General features: G+C 38.3%; 1 protein-coding gene across 1 annotated transcript in view; it reads left to right on the top strand.

Moving 5' to 3' along the window:
- Positions 1-21,189, top strand: part of Ednra (endothelin receptor type A) — a 64,094-nt gene that overhangs the window by 13,256 nt on the left and 29,649 nt on the right. Inside the window, exon 3 of the mRNA XM_008827466.3 lies at positions 19,172-19,299. Coding sequence (XP_008825688.1) covers positions 19,172-19,299 — 128 coding nt within the window. The remainder of the gene's footprint in view (positions 1-19,171; positions 19,300-21,189) is intronic.

Below are 21,189 nucleotides of genomic sequence, written 5' to 3'. Positions count from 1 at the left end.
TGTGTGTGTGTGTGTGTGTGTGTGTGTGTGTGTGTGTGTGTGTTGTCTTGATTCCAGAATTCTGGTCAATAAAAATAGATGTCCTGGCTATTTTATTCTGTATTTCTGTAGCATAAATTTATGAGTTATCGCTTCATTATTATACAAGGTGCATGTCATTAGTAAGGAGTGTGCAAACTGAGATGAATGGGAGAGAACGGAATTATAGTCTCTGAAGTTGATGTTAAGGCAGGAGTGGTTAAACATGGACTGTTTAAAGAAATTCCATCAAAATAGATCTGATATTCTGCCAGAAATTCTACAACTGCCTTCTGGATCTACAGTATTCTCTTGGGGGGTAGAATGATGACTTTTTGCATCTACAGTTTTATTTTTAACTAAGTCTTGTTGCTATTGGAAAAACTGCCCTATGCTAAAATGTTAATTGTTAAAAGTAAACTCAATTGTAAAACTGAATGTATAATTTACTGTTCAGTTTTGGTAACCTTACATTGAAATCAAATTTTTTACTTAAATCTGAAAGATTTGAAGCTGTCTCTTGCAATGTGTTCTTGGATTCAGGGACGTAAAGTCAAATGTACCCTCAGAAAGTCTTATCATTTGAATAAACATTACTGCAAAGTTAGAGGTTATTTCTCAGAATGTAAGTACCTCTAAGACTTGCATTGACATTCTAGCTTTTAAATTTATTTATTTTTATTTTATGTGTAGAGCATTTTGCCTGCATGTGTGTAAGTGCACCACATTCATGCAATGTCTGCAGATACCAGAAGAGGATGTCACATCCTCTAGAACTAGAATTAAGGATGGTTGTAGCTGCCATGTGGGTACTTGGAACTGAACTTGGGTACTCTACAAGAGCAGCCAGTGCTTTTAACTGCTGAGCCATCTCTCCAGTCCCAACATCTTAGCCTTTAAAATAACTTGGAACTACTACCAATAACGGAAGCAAGTCAAATCATAATTTTCATAATACTTGCCCAAAATGCAAGACTTTCATTATCCTATATCAAGTTTGTATTCACAGGGGGGAAAAGATGGCAGCTAATCAGTTATTTGATTATTAAGCTTCTTCATTTACTATATAATAAGGACTTTAGGAAAATAGTGGTAAACAAAACAGAAACATCCTCATCCTCATGGAGCTGACACAGGAGAGCAAGACAAAGCAAGATAAATAAGTAAATATACATTATGCAGGATAAATGCTTAGAACAGTAAAATGGGGAAAGGAAGCAAAATGAAGGAAAAAATATTAATTCTAAAGTGAGTAAAGGTGGTCGCAACACATATTAATAATTGAATAAAAACTTCTAAGGGGAATTAGAAATGTAACTTAGTGGAATACTTGCCTAGCATGCACAAGGCCCTGGGTTTAGTCTTCAACACTGCATAAAGCCTAGTGTGGTGGCACACCCCTGTAATCCCAACACTCAGGAGATAGAGGCAAGAGCATCAGGAGCTCAAGGTTATCCTGAGCTACATGGCAAATTCAAGGCCAGCCTGGATTGCATGAGAGTGTCTCAGAAAAGAAAAGGGAAGAGGAAGAAGGGGAAGGAGGAGGAAGAAGAGGAGGAGGAGGAAGAAGAGGAGGAGGAGGAAGAGGAGGAGGAGAAGGAGGAGAAGGAGGAAGAGGAGGAGGAGAAGGAGGAAGAGGAGGAGGAGAACAAGGAGGACAAGGATGAGGAGGAGGAGGAGGACAAGGAGGACAAGGAGGATGAGGACGAGGAGGAGGAGGAGGGAAGGGAAGGAAAGAAGCAGGAGAAAGAGAAAGGGAGAGGAAGAGAAAAAGGAAAGGGAAGCAAAGGGAAAGGGGAAAGAGCGGTTTTCTTCTCTGAATGAGCTAAGACGTTTGGGGAAGTTATGTACAGGTACAGGCCAGGATCTGGGTCACATTTTAACAGGAAAGCCCTACGATGGTGAGAATCATCTCCCATATTAATGAAGGGAAAAATATGATATTGTAAAAGATGTTATGCATGCTAATTTTTCTACATTTATTTGGGGGGGTGCGTGTGCGTGTGCGTGCGTGTGCGTGTGTGTGTGCGCGTGTGTGTGTGTGTGTGTGTGTGTGTGTGTGTGTGTGTAGGTTAGAACACAACTTGGGGTAGTCAGTTCTCTCCTTCCACCATGTGGATTCCAGGGTTCTAACTCAGGTCATCCTGCTTGGCAGCAAGTGCCCTTAGCTATGAGCCATCCTGCCTGCTCTGTTACCAGTATTTAACTTAAGAATAATATTACCTAAAACTCAGTGTTTACTCTTTGCCAGACTCAGGTAAATATTGCAACAAATCCATGATATGCCACTGTTAAAGGACTAAACTGAAGCACAGAAAGTTGAAGTAAATTTCCTTGAGGTCACAAGCCAGGATTGGGGTTCAGTCTGACACCAGAAGAAATGCTGTGAACTGCTTCTCTTCCATACTCCCCTTAAGACAACGTATCCAGATACTATCTCTAGCCCAGAAACAGAACTCCAAACAAAGACTCTTCTGCGGTGGAAGACATTCCTTCCTCACTCTCTGACAACTTCATTTTTAAAATTTCATTTAGTTCATTCATCTATTTATAACACTGGAAATGGAACCCAGGACCTCAAATATACTAGGCAAGTGCTCTACCACTGAGCTACACTCTCCAGCCCCCAACAATTTTGTTTCTCTATTTAGAAGTGAAGTAATTTAGTCTAAAGGAAAATGTGCACAAGGCATGTGTCGTAAGGCTTGCAGGCTGCCTCAGAGCATGCGGTAAACAGGATTTTCCTATCCTATACTCATTGCCATCATAGTGAGATCAACTGACAGAATAAAAGATGGAAAAGAAATATAAATCATTCATCTGAGAAGAAGAGTTGAGTTCTTGGTCAGACTCTTGCTTAGATACAGGTGTTTTTAGAAGAATACTTTTGGCCAAACTGAATGAATGTCTCTCATTCATTCAGCCAGTGAAAGGTGAGGCAAGTTGTCTCTGGACATGATGCAGAAAAATGAACATCTGTGGCTCATCCATCATTTCAGCTGAGGTAGAAACCCCAGGCTTGATTGATAAAGCTAAATGTTGTCTTTGTAAACTTGTTTCCCTGTGGGCTGACCAGATGCGCAGGTATTTAAAGAGAATGTGGAAACATAACAGATGATATTCAGGGAAATAGCTAAACTGCTTATGAAAAGAACCCCCAGAAATCCTCAAGCTTACAGGTATTTTTTATTTTAAACTGACACATGATGGTTGAGCATATTTACAGGTAGAAGAGCATTTCAAAACACTTGTTCAGTGTGTGATGAGCAGGTCCAGCTCTCTGGCATCCGTTATCATTCCTTTGTGTTGGGAATATACAGAACAGTCTCTTCTTCCAGTGTTGCTCTGTATTTTGAAAAGTGCAATTAGATGTTTTCAACGCTCTTTACTGTGCTGCATATAACATTAGAAGTTTCCCCTTCTGTCCAGCTGTGCCTGTATCCGCTAACCACATCCTCTTCATCCCATTCGACCTTCACCTTCTGGTCTCTTTACATATGAGATCATCAATTTCTAGCTTTCATGTATGAGAAAATGTAGCACTTATCTTCCTGTGCCTGGCTTATTTTACTAACCATAATATCCTCTGGTCCATCCATGTCACCATGAATGGCAGAGCTGAAATCCTCCATATTTTTAAAGGTTTACACATAAAATATACCTTTATGAACTTACTCCAATGAATCTAATAAGGATTGTTATTATTGATTCCTAATTTAAAACTAATGTACTATTGAACATGTTCACATTGTCCAAAAGCATTGTCTAATAGATGTATGCCTATTTGCCAAATAAGGACTGTTATGCTTCCATCTCGCATGAGTTTTATGTCAAATAAAAGAATTTTGCAGAATATCTGTAAAAAAGAAAAAAAAAAAACTGACCATTGTGAACTTTTAGCTTACAGGAAGACTTAAATCTTAGTCTCTCAGAGATAAATTCTAGAGTTCACAAGTATTTCTCTTAAAATGATGTTTCCTTGCATAGTTCCATTGTTTGCATAAATTTTATTTGTTTATAGAAGCTAAACCTATAAAAATGATGGTAGTGTCTCATAATTGAAGTGCTATAATTTAAGCTTTTAAACATTTTGTAATAGTATAAATGCAGAAAAATGTGCACAAGTGCTGACTCTGTGATTTTTATAAAACAAACACACATGTATCACCAGAATCAAGAAATAAAATGTCAGAGACTGGAGAGATGGCTCAGTGGTTAAGAGCATTGGCTGATCGTGCAGAGGTCCTGAATTCAGCTCTCAGCACCCACGTGGTGGCTAACAACCATCCATAATTCCAGTTTCAGAGGATCAAATGCCCTCTTCTAGTCTCTGTGGACACTGCATGCACATGTTGCACTTAAATACATGGAAGCAAAACAGTCATACACATCGAATTAAAGCAAATGAAAATATTTAGAAAGAAATAAAATGTAGCCTGGTATGGTGGCACATGCCTTTAATCCCAGCACTTGGGAGGCAGAGGCAGGTGGATCTCTGTAAGTTTGAGGCCAGCCTGGTCTACATAATGAGTTCCAGGCCATCTGGGGCTACAGGGAGACCCTGTCTCAAAAAGACCAAAAAAATAGAAGAAATGGAATGCTATTGGTGCCCAGAAGTCCTCCACTCGCAGTCCTAACTGAAGAAATCACTTTCCTGACTGCTGACAGAATGAGCTTGCCTTCTTTTGTGTTTCATTTCTGTGGAGTTGTTTGAAGTCTTGTTTTGTATCTGCTTCTTCCACTCAGCATCAGTTTTCTGGTACTCATCCATGCTGTGGTGCCTAGTTCTAGCTCATTCCTTCTCGTTGTAGCTTCTTCTGTGAATATGTCATAGTTTATCCATTGTACTAGAGGTAGGGGCTTAAATAGTTTCCAATTATGCACCTGGAGACATTCTCCATGTGTTTTGTGCACATATATGCATTTGTGTTGTCTGTGTTATATCTCTAACATAAGTATTTATTGCCATCATTTTATATTTTGCTTAGTATGTTTGGAAAACTCTATCAAACGTGGTACAGAATTAGGAATGAGGCAGAATTTCCTAGATAAATTTTTTTCTAATTTTAGAAGTTTAGATGCCTTATAAACTTAGTCCAATATACTTCTTGACATTTTAAAGAAAATCTATTCTTTCTCTCCATATAGATAATCCCTAAGTCAACCCACAAACTGATTAAGCATGTTAGAAAACAGAGAAATTGAGGATAGTTGTGACTTCAAGTTACACATATTCTTTGAAGGTATAAAGTATAAAATAAAGTTAATCTGAATACTAAGGTAAAGTATTTTTATTAATTCTTTAAGAATTTCATACAATTAATTTTGATCATATTCATGCCAATATTCCCCTTAACTCCTCCCAAATCCACCCCCACTTCATTACCTACCAACTTTGTGCCCTCTTTTTTTTTCTCCTCTTTAAATAACCCATCGACTCCAATTTGTGCTGCCCATATACTCCTGGGTATGGGAGCCATCCACCGGAGTCTGGTCAACTTACCAGGAGCCACACCCTTAAGAAAACTAACTCTCCCTCCCCAGAAGTCATCAACTGTCCATAGCTCCTCAGTTAAGGATGAGGGCTCCTGAACCTCTCCCACTCCATGCTAGAATGTTGGTTGACTTGATCTTGATCTTGTGCAGACCTTGTGTAGGCAATGACAGCTGCTGTGAGTTCATGAATGCAGCAATCCTATCATGTCCAGAAGGCACTGTTTCACTCCCACATCTACCACCACCCCCAAAACCTCTGGCTATTATAATCTTTCTGTCTCCTCTTCTGAGTTCCTGAGCCTTGGGGAGGGGATATGTCTGCAATTTGACCAGTTGTAAGTTTCTGTGTTAACCACTACCCACTAAACAAAGAAATTTCTCTGATGAAATCTGAGAGCTGCACTAGCCTAGAGGTAGAGAGATAAAATTTAGAGGGCAGTTTGGCACTATGCCCATTTAGTAAAGATAATAGTAGTAGATTCACCTCTGAGGGCTGTGAGCTCCCCAAACATAGGTTCTTGGCAGATTTATAGTACCTATAGGATGAGCCTTAAATCAAATCCGAAACTGGTTGTTACCCCCATTACATTCATGTCACTATTGCACCCATGGACATATCTTGCCTTGCTGGTTATTGCTGTAGTTCACAGAGTTCACAGCTGGGTGAGACTGTTGCCTTTTCTCTCTCAGCGGCCTACATAGCACCTTTCTGTACTGTGAAAGCTAGTCAGCCAGGAGGAAGCTTCCTGGTCAGTACCAGGAAAGTTTTATACTCAATTATTTTGTCGAACTTTTTGAAACTATAGAACACACACACATACACACACTACTATTTTTAAGTGAAACACCTATAAACACTCCCTTTAAAAACAGAAAATCTATCTTTCATCTTTCTAGAAAAATATATTTGGCTAAAATAAAATAAATTAATCCCAAAAGACACAGAAAGAAATAAAATGAGGTTTCAGTATTTTCCATCATTACTTTAATAAATACTATTTATTTTAAGGCACACCATGAAACATAGATTAAGAAGCACTGATTACAGATAACAAATTTTCTAACAGTCAGAACTGGATGGTTGAGGTTTGCCAGACCATTTTCTGAGGTTATTTTTGTGAACTGAAGTGTCCCAGGTTTGCTGGTTGCCAGATAAACTTCCATGTTTAGTTGTGATCCAGTCACTGCATCACACTAACATGAGATGTCAGGGCCTTGGGGACTGGTAGTAGAAACTTTGTAAAACACAAAGATGAATCTATAAGGAAAATTCCTTTTCATATTATCAGCAAATTTTGCATTTCAGCATCTCCCAAAAAGAAATTTATCAAAACTGCTAGCTACAAATTAAATGGAAGTATCTTGAAATGCATTTATTCACTCACTTTCTCATCAAACTTGGACAAGTTTTAAACTTTTTACTTGTGTTTCGATGTTTTCATTACATTGACCTATCTGAGCCCTGGCTTTGACAATCTTATTAACAGGAGCTTAAACTTAAGTGAGCATGAAAACTTTTCCTGATTTTTATACAGGAGTTGCTCAATTCACAGAGGCATTTTCATTGATATATGCAGTCATGTCAACATTACCTCCAACAACTAGATAACATGAAGAAGGAGTGACTAAGATGGAGCCTTATTATTCCCCAACATGATGGTTCCAAGGACTACCCTGCAGTCGGGAGTGTTCGCCACTTCTGTTTTACCCTTTCTGAGTCTCTGACCCTGGGTCTAGCCAGGTTCCACAGGCAAGTCAACCCCAGTCCACTGTTTTTGTAAATGAAATTTTATTGAAGCTGGGCCTGGTGGTGCAGGCCTTTTAAACCAGCCACCTGGGAGGTTGAGGCAGGAGGATCTCAAGTTCAAGGCCTGCCAGGGCTAAAGAGTTGAAAGCCAGTTTAGGCAACTTAAGGAGACCTTGTCCAAAATACACTAAACAGTGACCTGGGAATGTTGTCCAGAAGTTGAATACTTAGCATGTGTAAATCCCTATGTTCATCCAAAAATAATAATAAAGTTTTAAAAGTACAACAGTATCCATTGCTTACAGATTTTCTATGGCAATTTTTGTGATTTTTTAAAAGACACCACAAAAAAAAAAAAAAGATACCACATGATCCAGAAAGCCAAAAATATTGACTGTTTGGCTGTTTGAAGTTTTTGTGGCATCTTAACAACCTCTCTGTACCCGCCTTTCACCCTTACCACTTTTCTGCCATGATTTGTCCCGTAGAGTCAGAGCTCAAAACTGGAACTTCAGATACACAGAAAAGGCCTCATATCCCTTGATATTTTTTGACAGGGTCTTTCATAGCCCTAGCCCATCTGTAATTCACTATGTAGACCAGGTTGGCCTCATCTCACAAAGCTCTACCTGCCTCTGCCTCCTAAGTGCTGGGATTAATGGCGTGCTCCACCATACCCTGCATTCCTTGATAATTTTATATGGCTTATGCCACAAACCCAATGAACATAATCCCTCAAATCAAAATGTGTTGCTTTATGAAAGCTGTTTGTTACTGTTCTCAAATAAAGTAAGAAAAAAAGTAATGAAGGTCAGATTTCTCAAGGTTGCATTAAATGTAATGACCCACCTATTCCATCTATTCCAGAGGTGACAGCTTGAGTCAGTCAAAATAGCTAAAGCCTATTGCTGTCTCTTTGTCTTCTTTCTTAGTGAACCTGGTCTTTGGGGGCTAAATAATCAGCTTTCCTTAAAATCTGTTTGCTAAGTCATCTATTTTTTTCATTCAAATTAAACAAGTTTCAAATTCTTTACCATATATTTAGCTGTGTTCAGTACATTGTCTTTCTAATAATTAAAGGCAGCATCACACCAGGTGGCCAGATTTTTAGGTAACCATTCATGTTTAGTTAAGAAAAAGAGAAAAATACTGGGCATGGTGTCACACACCTTTAATCCCAGCACTTGGGAGGCAAGGGCAGGTATATCTCTGTGAGTTCAAGGTCAGCCTGGTCTACATAGTGAGTCCAGGACAGATAGGGAAACCTTGTCTCAAAAAAAAAAAAAAAAAAAAAGGAAAATACTTGAAAGACTTGTTCATTTAATTTATCTTAGGGAAGTTTCATGCTAAATAGCTAAATAGTAATTACTTCTTTAAAGTATGAAAAACTTTACAGCCTTGAAATAATATAAAAATTGCTATACTTTGTATTTGTTTAGATGGGCCAATTATATAGTCATACATAAAATAAGTGAGTTTCCTTCCACCTATAGTACAAAGGCCAGGAACTATTTCTTTCATGGAAGGGAGGGAAGGAGGGAGGAAGGAAGGAAGGAAGAAAGAAAGGAAGGAAGAAAGAAAGGAAGGAAGGAAGGAAGGAAGGAAGGAAGGAAGTCCCTTTATTTGATGAAGAAAAGGACAGAGATATGGGTTAAGAAATGCCCACTATGTTCCATTTTTAACATGATATGCATGTGTATATACTTGCTTGTAATTCCATAACACCCATGTTCTCTGCATACATAGACCTTCCTAGACTGTTGGAGAGAAGGGAAGGAAAACACAGAGAATGAAGGGAAGAAAGCAGATTTGGGTGATAGAAGACCCTCCTAGAGGTTCATCTCTTAGATGCTAGCACACAGAACATACCCCATGTGTGTTTGAGAAAGGAAAGGAAGAAGGGGAGACTCAGAATGTAGAGCTAGCTTCTGTGGTTCCAGCTATGTGAAAAGAGCCTGAGCAACCAAAACACTCACTATACAACAGTTCACAGAGGTATGATTTCAAATCAGCTCTACTTCTAGGTGAAGTGCTACAAGTAGCCTCCCAATTGATGCCCAGTCTACCTCTCCTGTGAATTTGACAGTCTTTATGTGTTTTCAGTAACTCTAGTGAACTCTTATGAAGTGATAAACATTTAGTTTCCTTGTGGAAATGACCAAGAAGAGAAAGCTTGTACTAGAACTAGAGCTGAAGATATCTAAGATTTTTCTCAGCCAGAATTTTTGGCTGATGCCATGTGATCACCATGAGTACCGTGAATGCATGCCTTGACTCTGGATCTTATCCTGACCAAGCTAAGTGACAAGAACCCCAGTGTACTGACCCCCTTCCCTACATCTAAACAGAGTCCTGGGGCAACCACAGATCCAAAGAAACAAGAAGAAATAAGAAAAGGCTCTGCATCCCCAGCAACCCTCTCCATTGTTAGAACCAAAAAGTTCAGCTGCCTACTAGGTCATCCCAGTGTCTCCCACCATGTTGTTCCTTTCACATCATCATGCTAAAAGCTTTTGGAGGCTAGAAGCTGTAACCACAATCAAAGAGGTGCCTACTATAAGTTTTTGATTAAGATAAATGTGCATAATTGTTTTGTTTTTTAATTTTTACTATAACAGCAAAGAAAGTAAAATATTGCAGAAGTCTTTATGTGACCTTAGATAAGTTATATAAGATTTTTACCCCTTGGAGTTTTTCTCACCTTAAAGAGATTATTGAGAGCTGTCAATATGGCTTATGAGGCCCAAGCCCAATAACCAGAGTTTAATCACCAAAACCCACAGAGTGAAGAGAAACAACTCCATCAAGCTGCACACACACACACACACACACACACACACACACTACACACACACCATGGCATGCCTACAAATACACACACACACATATGGAGACAGAGGGGGAGGGAATGTAAAAAAAAACATGATTATTGATCTAGATTGGTTTTTTTCCAACTTTTTGGTCTCAGGACCCTTTTGTGCTCTTAAATTATTGAGGAAGCTAAAGGATGGCTCAGTGGTTGAGAGCATTTGCTGCTTCGCCAGAGGACTAGAGTTTGAGTCCCAACAACCATGTTAGATGACTCAAAACCACCTTCAACTCCAGCTCCAGGGACTCTTCTGGCCTCTGCAGGCACCTGAACTCATATGCACACACACACACACACACACACACACACAAATCAAAATAAAATCTTCTAAAAAATATTGACAATTCCACAACTAGTTTATATGCATTGATGGTCACCATATTACAAGTAAAAACTAGGCATTTTATAGTATACAAATGCATTAATTCAGATGAAAGTAAGGTAAATCAGTTAAATATTAGCCTATTTTTAGGAAAAATATGTTTTTGAAACAAAAAATTATTTCATGAGTAGAATGAAATTGCTTTACATTTGGATAAATTTCTTTAATGCGTGGCTTTGTAAAATTCTCCTCGAAATTCCTATATTGGGTCTTTTGAACTAAATTGTTTTAGTTTAAATACAGATATGAAAACATCTCTGTCTCACAGACAAGTACATGGGGCAGGGCAGGGGAGAACATGCATGGCCTTTTCAGATAACTGTGACTATTTTTTGATATTTTGTCAAAACTCTGCCAGCAGCAGTTTCTTAAAGATTGAGTCTGATTCCAAATCCGAAACTGTGTTCATGAACTCTCCATACACTGTCCACTAAAAGTCCACTATATTCTTTGCATAGATCTCCTTATTTAAAAGTGTATGGTTGTATAACATCAGACATTGATCATTAGTAAGTGGTGGTTTATTGATTCATATAGGTCTTTTAAATGTTGACCTATTAAAGTCAAAAAAGCACACCACCAGTTTTTGGTTAACTGGACTATTAAAAAGATGCACATTCCTCACAGAGCTTGAAGACCAGAACATCAAAGCTGAAACCAGACTGAATTGCTCTTGACTAGGGCAACCTCATGTTAACTTATTTTCCAATAATTGTAATTAAGACATAATGTCAAACTAATTTTAAAAGTTCTAAAAAAGCTTTAATGACATATAACAGATTCTTGGACTAGAAGTTTAAAATAGTCAATTAATTGAAATTTTTCCTGCATTTTATATAAAGTTGCTATAATATTTACATTGATATTTATAGCTCACTGGGTAAATTTACTATTTGGATTAGCTTTTCCTTTGAAAATAAATAACATAAACTTCACACATTCAAAGCATACAAATAGTCTTATGATTTCATCTATGGAATGCCCTAAGTTCTGACATCCTGAATTCTTTTGGGTGGGGGAAAAACACAAAAGACTAAAGCAATCACTGATGGGAAGAATAAAAGAGAAATTAAGGCAACAAAATTAATCCCATGAATAGGGAGAGGATGGATAGATGGATTAGTGGTCAGGTTAAGGATAAATAGAAGCAGTAGTTTCAGAGAAAAGTCAGTTTCAGACTGGATGTTAAAATAATCATGAAACTTAAAAGTTAGCAGAGAATTTGGGAGATAATTGAGTTCTAGTCCAGCATTTTTTAACTGGCCAGGGTGAGAATCAAGGCTCGAAGATTTCAGACAGGACTAGTGCTAGAAACCAGGTCCCCACCATCCTTCCTCTGGATGCTCAGTGGGCCTTTGTGACTTTAATATTCTCTACCCTACACATAGCATTTCTATAAAAATACTCAGGTTTTTAAAGCTTGAATGTTAAAATGTATGGCATTTTCATGTGCAGGATCATAGCCTTATTTAGAAATTTAGCCATTTGAGTTTGCTTTGATTTATGCCTCTGCTATAAGAATTGTGAAGGTCTGTTTTCTAATGAATTTCTGTTAGATATTCAAAATGCCTCCATTTCTTTCCTATCATGTGTCAGCTGCAGCATCAGTATACCCTTCTTTTTCCAGAACACATATGGTATCGTTTGCTCCATGCAGCATACCGTGTTTATGGGTTCATTGTTTCTGTCTACACACAAGATAATTGTGACCACATGACACACTGCAATAAAGAACTAACTCAAGTTCTTAAGAATTTATACATTAAGTCAACCTATCAGCTGCATGTTTTCAAGTACAGTGTTTGTTTTCTGTTTTTCCTGATTATCACCACCATCATCATTGGTGAGTTTGGGGAGGCTACTGCCTAAATCTACATGTGCAGACCTCTGCTCATTTGTTTTATTATGCTTTGTTTGTCTGAATGTTTTAAATAGGCACTAGCATGTCCTATAACAGAGACGTGATTAAATAAAGTATAAACTTTTTCCATTAACTTTTAGGCCTTATTATGTGCCCTCCCCTGAGCACTTAGTTTTTGTAATTAACTCCGCTTGCCTTTTATTGCAGCAAATCACAGGGCTCAACTCATGACATATGCAAAAAATACTTTCTCCATTCAGGCAAAGCCAGGGCTCTTTCTTCCCAACATAAATCTTCTCTCTGCTATGAACCAAGCCTTTAAGTACTGACCCATTGCATTTGTCTCTAAATTGTGTAATTCTAACATTGATGACATCTCATTTTTCTGCTTTAAAATTATACTCTTTCCATCCAATGATCCTTCAATTTTATGTTTGCAAGCTAAGAAGTCTACCATCCTTTGCTTCTGAATGGGTACCTTGGAAGCAGAGTTATTCAAAGGAGATATTGTTTGATTTCCAGCCCTCAGGTGCCTGAGACTGAGGGATACGAAGCCAGTATCTTGAGTGAACATTCTTTCCTCTAGTGAAAAAGTCCTCATAGCTCTGAAACTCTGTCTTTAAAAAATATTTTCTGTCTGTGTTCTCTTTTCTCTTCCACTTGGTTATTATTAACATCTATGTCTTTCAGATTCTAGAAAGTTAAGGCCTCAGCAAAACTGAAACACTGAATATTCAGTAGTTAAAGATGTGGCTAGCAAGTAGTAGCAAAAGATTCATGTTTTCCAGCACAACTTGGAAGAATAAGAAACAGATCCTAGGGGTCTGTCAATTGCAAGAACTAACGTTTACCACTTACTATGCATTAAGCCTGGTTCTAAGTACTGTGTTGTACTGACTGATTTAGCACTTGCATCAGCCACATGGCATAGGGACTTTTTAAAAATTTATTATTTTTATTTTATGTGCATGAGTGGATTGCCTGCATGTGTTTAAGTGCACCTATGTCATGCAATGCCCATGGAGGTCAGAAGAAGGTGTTGGATCTCCTGGAACTGGAGTGACAAATGGTCGTTAGCTGCCATGTGGGTTCTGGGAATCAAAACTGGATCCTCTGCAAGAGCAGTCAGTGCTCTTAACCTCTGAGCCTTCTCTCCATCTCCTTATCTGCAGGTTTCATTGAGGAATAGGTAGTGTGTCTGTCACACCAGAACAAAGCCAAGTTCCCAAGACTGTTTTTCTTTGTAGTTACCTAAGGGGTCTTCTCCTTCTGTTGCATTCCCACTGGGTACCACTTAGAGCTTCTTTAGGAACCGCTGTTTCTGCCCATCTTCTATATAGTGAATTCCTTGAGAATGGGGATCTTTTGTGTTTACAAGCTCTGCTACCACCCTGTACCAGGTGACCTGGATGATCATCACCATCTACTCTAGTTTGGATCTTAAATGTCCCCCAAAGGCTTATATGTAAAAGGCTTGCTCCCCAGTCCATGGCACTCTTGGAAGGTGGTAAAACCTTTAAGAGAAGTCTAGTAGGGGGAAGTTGGGTCATTGAGGATATGTCCTCAAAGGGGATTGTGTAATTCAGGCCCTTCCTCTTCCACTCTCTGCTTCCTGGCTACCATGAGGTGAGCAGCTTGCTCTAGCACACACGATGTATTCTTTCTTTGGAATTTTTAAATTTTTTTTCTTTATTTTTCTTTATATGTATGTATGTGTGCCTGTTTCTCTGTATGTGCACCATGTGCATGCAGGTACCCACAGAGACCAGAAGAGGGCATCAGATCCTCTGGAACTCAGAGTTAGAGGTGCTTGTGAGCCACCCAATGTGGGTTCTAAAAATTGAACTCCTAGTCCTCTGCAGGAACAGCAAGTGTTCTTAACTGCTGGGCCATCTCTCCAGCCCCTAACAATCTGTGTTCTGATGAGTGCTCCATGTGCCTCTGGTGCTATTCAGTTCTCCACAGCAGTGACTGCCAAACTTGGCTGTGTGGTAGAAACACTTGAACACCTGTAGAAGCTATTGTTGCTTCTGTCTCAACTCCAGACATTCTAGCATAATTGCTGCAAGATTGGAGTTTTCAATCTCAATGATATTAACATCTTGGATTGATGGTTATTTGGAAGAGATGCTGCCCTGTGCCTTGTAAGATGTTAGTGACATCACTAGCCCCTTCTCACCAGATGCCACCCCTTCCAGTGAAATACCTAATATTGTCATGTGTCCGACACATAGTTAGCCCTTGTTGATAAGCACAGTCCTAGTGCTAGGAATTTTAAGAGCTCACTAAATAATCCTTATTTACAACCAAGACTGAGAACAATTGTTCAGAAGAGTTTCTATTCATGCTTTGAATGAACAAATAGGTTAAAGAGCAATGAAAGCAAATTTTTATATCATTGGATAAAAAGTAACAAGAAGGCTGGGTGTGGTGGCGCACGCCTTTAATCCCAACACTGGAGAAGCAGGGGCAGGAGGAGCTCTGTGAGATCAAGGCCAGCCTGGTCTACATAGGGAGGTCCAGGAAGTTCTTACTTCCTCCTACTAGATGACACGAATACTGTTTTACTTGACAAAAATAGTGGAAATGCTGCTTACAAACTCTGATAACTAGGAAACAGAAAGCAAATGAGAGGATGAATATGTTCTCACAGTCAAGTTGTACTATGAAATTTCAAGACACAAAGATGTGATCCTGAATTCATGAATTGGATTCAGTGGTGAGTTGGAATTGTTGATCCATTCAGAACTTACTGTGTGCTAGGTACTACAGGATGCCCTTGAAAAGATGTAAATATGAGACTTTCACATTCCTTTTATGGCAATAAAGAATAAGCTATGACTCTCCCATGTTCCAAAATGACTCTTTGAACCAATTTGACTTGTCAGCTTGCAGACTAGTTTGTTTCTCCTCCCATTAAATTGATAATAACTGGCTAATATTAATCAGCCAGTTTTTTTCCATGGTCTAGATATTACATTCAATAGTTACTAGTCAGTTGTGATCCTGGTTTAAATTGTCTCATCGATGTACTTTTAAAAACCAAGACCTTTTAATTAGGTTTCCCATAAAATTACCCTAGGAAAAAGGGAACACAATAAACTGTTTAAAAGTATTATTACCATATGTTTCCATTTGTTTAGAAAAAGCGTATGTTTATATGTGTGTTGCAAGTTTCCTGAAGGAAAATACACTGTAATTAACAGGAGTTGCCCTTGGGCAGGGAGTTTAGGAGCCTTTATAGACTTACTTTTCGGAGTCCAGAGTGCTAACCATTACACAATGGAACCACTGCTTAGACTTACTTTTCATTATATAAATTGTTATACACTTTAATTTTTACCATTTTAAATATTATATTTTCAGTTTTTAAGTATTAGTAAATAATAAAATGGATGTGTTCCCTGTATTCTTCAGAAACTCCAAAGTGCCTCTCTTTTTTTTGGTCTTTTTGAAACAGGGTCTCCCTGTAGCCCCAGCTGGCCTGGAACGCGCTCTTTAAAAAGAAGCAAATGAACCATATGGTTTGCTTGCCTAATGCCCACTTCTTTTATATTCATTTTGTTGCTTAGACAGAGCAAACTGGAAAAATGTTTTTAAATGTAAGTTTGCTCCAATACAGCTGATGGGAAAGAGATTAAATGAGCAGGTCCTTCTTGAGATGGGGTGGTTAAAACGCCTATTTTGGTTCACAGATTTGGAAGTTTCAGTCTATGATGACTTGACTTCACTGCATTTGAACTTGTGGTGAGGCAAAACATGACATGGCAGGGCATGGCAAGGGGAAGCTGTTCACCTCAGAGCAGACAGGAGGAAAAGAGGAAGAAGAGGCACTCACTCCCAATATCCCCTTCAAAGGCATGCTTCTAGTGATCTAACTTCTCTTTAAGTTCTTAATTCTAAAAGTTCTAGAATTTTCCAGTAGAGTCACAGGCTGGGACTCAAGCTTTCCACAAATGGCCCTTTGGGGTACAGTCACAATCCAAACTGTAGTAGAAGGTGTCTTTGAGGAAAACTTAATCAGGGAAGCAAAAGAAGAAAACAGTCTTCTTCAGGCAGGGAGTATAATTTTCTCCTGACGTCATTGAAGCAATTACTATCCATACATCTTCCAGATTAGGTGAATATAAGATAAGGTGAATGTAGACACACAGTGGTTACACCTAAAAATTATCTCTGGAGATTTATTTCATATGACCTTTGTCTTATAATTCTCAGGGAGAGTTCCAGCCTGAGGAAAAAAATATCAACACCCTCACAACACCTGTTTGTGTAAAAAAACAACACAACAAAAATAATTCTATGATCTTTTTGTTCCCCTCCACAACTCTAAAATTCCTGTCCTGTCTGTTCTTTCTTTATACCTAACTCTAGTTAAAAGTTTAAGCAAGCATGAAAAAGAAAGACTATCATCATGATTAGAAGAAGCAGAGTTAATCCATGTTCTGTTGTGAGATTTTCTAAGGACTAGGCCCTTAGACAGGATCTCAAAGTCTTCCCAATTAACAAGAAACAGCCCTTCCTTTCCTCTGACTGCTGGATGTGTGACTTGAGAGATCTATCCGTGTAGATTTGGGGATCTTCCTAAGCTTTGGTAGTGAGCCAACTAAGCAGTTACTCCAAAGTATATCCTGTGCAGTCCAACATATTCTAATCACATCTTTGTTCTTTAACAGAGAGCCCCAATTCTCTAACAAAATACTAAAGTTTTTATTCCATTAAAAAGTCATTTTCTTGTCTTCTTGCCTTTATAAGAGTGATTCACCCAAGAAATAACACCCGTGTCTTTACTTGTACAAGACATTAATAACCAACCGCTACCGATCATAAAATTATTTAAGTTCATGAAAAACGTCCCAGTTTAGAGCATTATTTCTGTAAAGAGCCCCATGGTTGTCTTTGGACAGAAGTTTATGTGGAAATTTTGATAAGCCAGTTGAGGATAGTTTTAGTGACATAAGGAAGAGAGCAGAGGCAAAGTTGAATTGAAAGAAGAGGTTCATGTAGAAAACTACTCATAAAAAAGGGAGGAATTTGAAAGCTTAAAAGGAGCTCTGAAATCAAGTCCTGTGTTACACAGATAATAATAAAATTGTGGAGATCCCTGTGCTACTAAGTTCTCAAAATGTCTAAGATTCTGATTTTGTATCCATGGCATTCTGGTCTCCCAACCTCTTTCAGTGGGATCATATGCATGACCACAGTGACCATGAAGCTAAAGCTCACAGAATCCTCCAGAAATGGTAGAACAGAAATTTAAAGTTCAGCTTAGAGTTATGAATTCAAAAAACTTTGCAAAGAAAGAAAGAACACAAATTTGTCAAGTTAGTAGAATACTGTTTCTACCAGAATAGAGTAGGATTAAATGCTGAGTCACAAAGCAAAAACTACAATGAAAACCAATACTACTTTTACTATTAAAAAGACACCATTCTGGGCCTGGAGAGATGGCTCAGTGGTTATGAACACTTGCTGCTCTTGCAGAGGACCTGAGTTGGGTTCCTAGCACCCACATAGTGGCTCACAACTATCCATAACTCCAGTTCCAGAGGATCTGATGCCCTCTTCTGACCGCCACAGATTCCTGCATGTACATGGTACACTTACATGCATGCAGGCAAAACACTCATACACTTACATGCATACAGGCAAAACACTCATACGTATTTAAAATTTAAAAACACACCATTCATTTGGCAGGGGCCTTCCTTCTCCATTAGAAGACTAAGCATTCATTGAAGCCCAGGCTCCTGGTATAATTCATAATTAGATAATAGCCAGTCACACCTGCTACTTACCACAGCTACTAGAAAGTGCCCCATCAGACCAGGATTTTTAGATTTGCAACTCAGAATGGATTTCCCCTGAGAAGACCACAGTGACCTCATTTTTCTGTGTATGGAAAAAGCTGCTTATGGCCCATCTTCTGTAGACTCAGCCCTTGAAGTGCAGAAGAAAAAAGTTTTGGTGTTAACCAGATGGCAAAGTGAGCGTGTCTAAAGCCGCTTTGTTACTCCATTCTCCACAACCTCTCATTTATAGTTTAGTTGCTTGTGAGGAGATATATCATCTTTCAGTGACACTAGTTGAAATGACTTATTTTACCTCTGGTTTGAGAAGGCTTGATGCAACTACACGGCCTGCTGCTCAATTAAGCAGTTAGCCCCTACCCTAGACTTGAGTTAATAATTTCTGAAAAATTGGCAGCTGACATTCTCAAATGAGAACAAGGTTTGTGTTTTCTGTAACTTTGTGTCTCAAATGTGCTAAATAGGATGTACAAATATTTGATACATATTCAGTATAATTCTATAATATGGTATTCATAATGCATATTCTATACTAATAATTTATTTATTTTTATATGTATGAGTGTTTTGCCTGCATGTATGTAAGTGCACCACATGTGTGCAATGCCTTTAGAGGCCAGAAGAGGGCTTCAGATCTCCTGGAACTGAAGTTACAGATGGTTGTTAGCCACCATGTGGGTGCTGGAAAGCAAATTCCAGTCCTCTGCAAGAGCAGCCAGTGCTCTTAACCACTGAGCCATAGTGTTTTATATTAATATATAAATTGTTATAATATGTAACATTATATTCCCCATATCTTTTGAGATCAAAAATTGCTGAATCTTTAAAATATTAAAAAAAAATAATGTCAGTAATAATCTACTGCTGCCATGTTATCTAGAAAACCTGATGAATCAAATTTAGATGTTGGGTCATATAACTAGGAACATAAGTGGCCATGTACTGTAGACCAGACCTGCCATTTCTTATTCCCGTATCCTCTTTTCAGCTGTTGGCAGGGCGCTGGCCTTTTGACCACAGTGACTTTGGCGTGTTTCTCTGCAAGCTGTTCCCCTTTTTGCAGAAGTCCTCTGTGGGGATCACCGTCTTGAACCTCTGTGCGCTCAGTGTCGACAGGTAACATGGTTTTACCCCCTGTTCTTTTGTCGGGTGTAGAGAGACAGTTTTCTCAGAAAAAAAGAGTCAGAAAGTTCATGCCAAGAAACAATTGTTAGCTAATGTCAAGTGAATTGAAACATTAACAGTCTTGCCTTGACTGTTTAGAATTGCTTCACACTTCCGCTGACTATCATTATTATTATTATTATTATTATTATTATTATTATTAATCTCGGGCTCACATAGGATGTGCTTAGAGCATTTTGCCAGTAATATGCAACTGGTTTCCTTAAGACAAAAGAAATAAATTTTAATGATTACATCAATAGAATAAGCTTTGTGAAAGACACCTAGAACATGCAAATCCTGTATTTCAGATTGGGAATTTTATTATTAAGAAAATGAAAAGACTATTCAGTTATATTTGAAATGCTTGAATTAAACAGTAAGTGGACAGAATTGTTGTGTTCTCTAACATGCTTTTTTGAATGTCTCAAATGTTTCATATTTTTCAAAAGAGGGCACAACCAAAATAACTTTTATCCAATTCTGAAAAATCCATCAAGTATCTTCTCTCAATCTTTCTGTAATCCTCAGAAATAGCTGTCAAGAATTCTCTAGGGCCAGCAAGATGACTCAGACGAAAGACAGTTGCCACCAAGCCTGACAGCCTGATTTTAATCTCCAGGTCCCACATGGTGAAAGGAGAGAATAGACTCTGTGCAAGCTTTCCTCTGACTTCAACATGTATGCCTTGACATGCACACACCTACACATACACTCACAATATAAAATGCAATAGAAACAAACAACTTTTTTAAAAAAAGTTCTCTAATACACTACTTCCTAAACTGTGGGTTACAACCTCACAGGGGGTAAGTGAGTGGGGGAAGAAACTGTGGAATTTTGGCAACAGTAAAAGGTTTCTGAACACTCAGTGACCAAAAATTAATTAAAAATCAAATGTGTCCTGAACACTAGGTGTTGCTGGTTGCGCTCACCTGTGTTGCATCAGGTGACCTCGCCGCAACCTTGATTCTGCAGTGTGTGTGGCAACATCACATAATGCCAATAAACACTGCTTGGAACACCTCAGCTCAAAGCAGGACTGTTGTATGTTGAGAACTGAAGTGTTTTATTGTACATACAAAGTTTCTGCTCTTAGAGAAACATTGGTTTAATTACAGAAAATAAACACTTGTATTATTTTCCTATCATTCTTCAGAATGTTTCAAATTACTATTGGATTATATTATGTTAAAATGTTTGATCTTTTAAATTGCAATTTACATTGATGATTTGCGTTTCACTTTAAAAATCATTATATGAATAGCAATTAGGACAGAATTTCCAACAATTTCTGAAATAGCCCTAAACATACTTATGCCATTTTGTACTATATATTTATGCAAAGAGCCATTCTCAGCATTGACAGTTATAAAAATCAAAATATCAAACAATTCTGAAAAACATTGAAGATGCTCTGCACTCTGCAGTATCAAATATTCAGCAAAGATATCATTCTTTTTAAATATTTACTTTATTTATGTATATGTACGTTTGTGTATGAGCACATGTGTTTTGTGCAGGTATCTACAGAGGCCAGTACAGGGTGCCAGATCCCCTGAAGCTGAAGTTGCAGGTGGCTGTGAGGTGATTGACCTGGGTCCTAGGAACCAAACTTGAGTGCTCTTAAGCACTGAGCTCTCTTCTCCAGTCCCCCCCCCAAATAAATCTTTTTTTAAATTATTATTTTTATTTTATGTGTATGCGTATATTCCCTGCATGTAGGTAAGTGCACCCATGCCATGCATGCCTGCAGAGGACAGCAGAGGCTGTCAGATCCCCTAGAACTGTAGTTACAGACAGTTGTTAGCTGCCATGTGGATGCTGGGATTTGAACCTGGG

The sequence above is a fragment of the Nannospalax galili genome, unplaced genomic scaffold (assembly GCF_000622305.1).
Source record: "Nannospalax galili isolate Female #2095 unplaced genomic scaffold, S.galili_v1.0 scaffold1272, whole genome shotgun sequence".
Lineage (NCBI taxonomy): Eukaryota > Metazoa > Chordata > Mammalia > Rodentia > Spalacidae > Nannospalax > Nannospalax galili.
The sequence above is the reverse complement of the archived record's forward strand: the minus strand, read 5'-3'. Positions and strand labels throughout refer to the sequence as shown.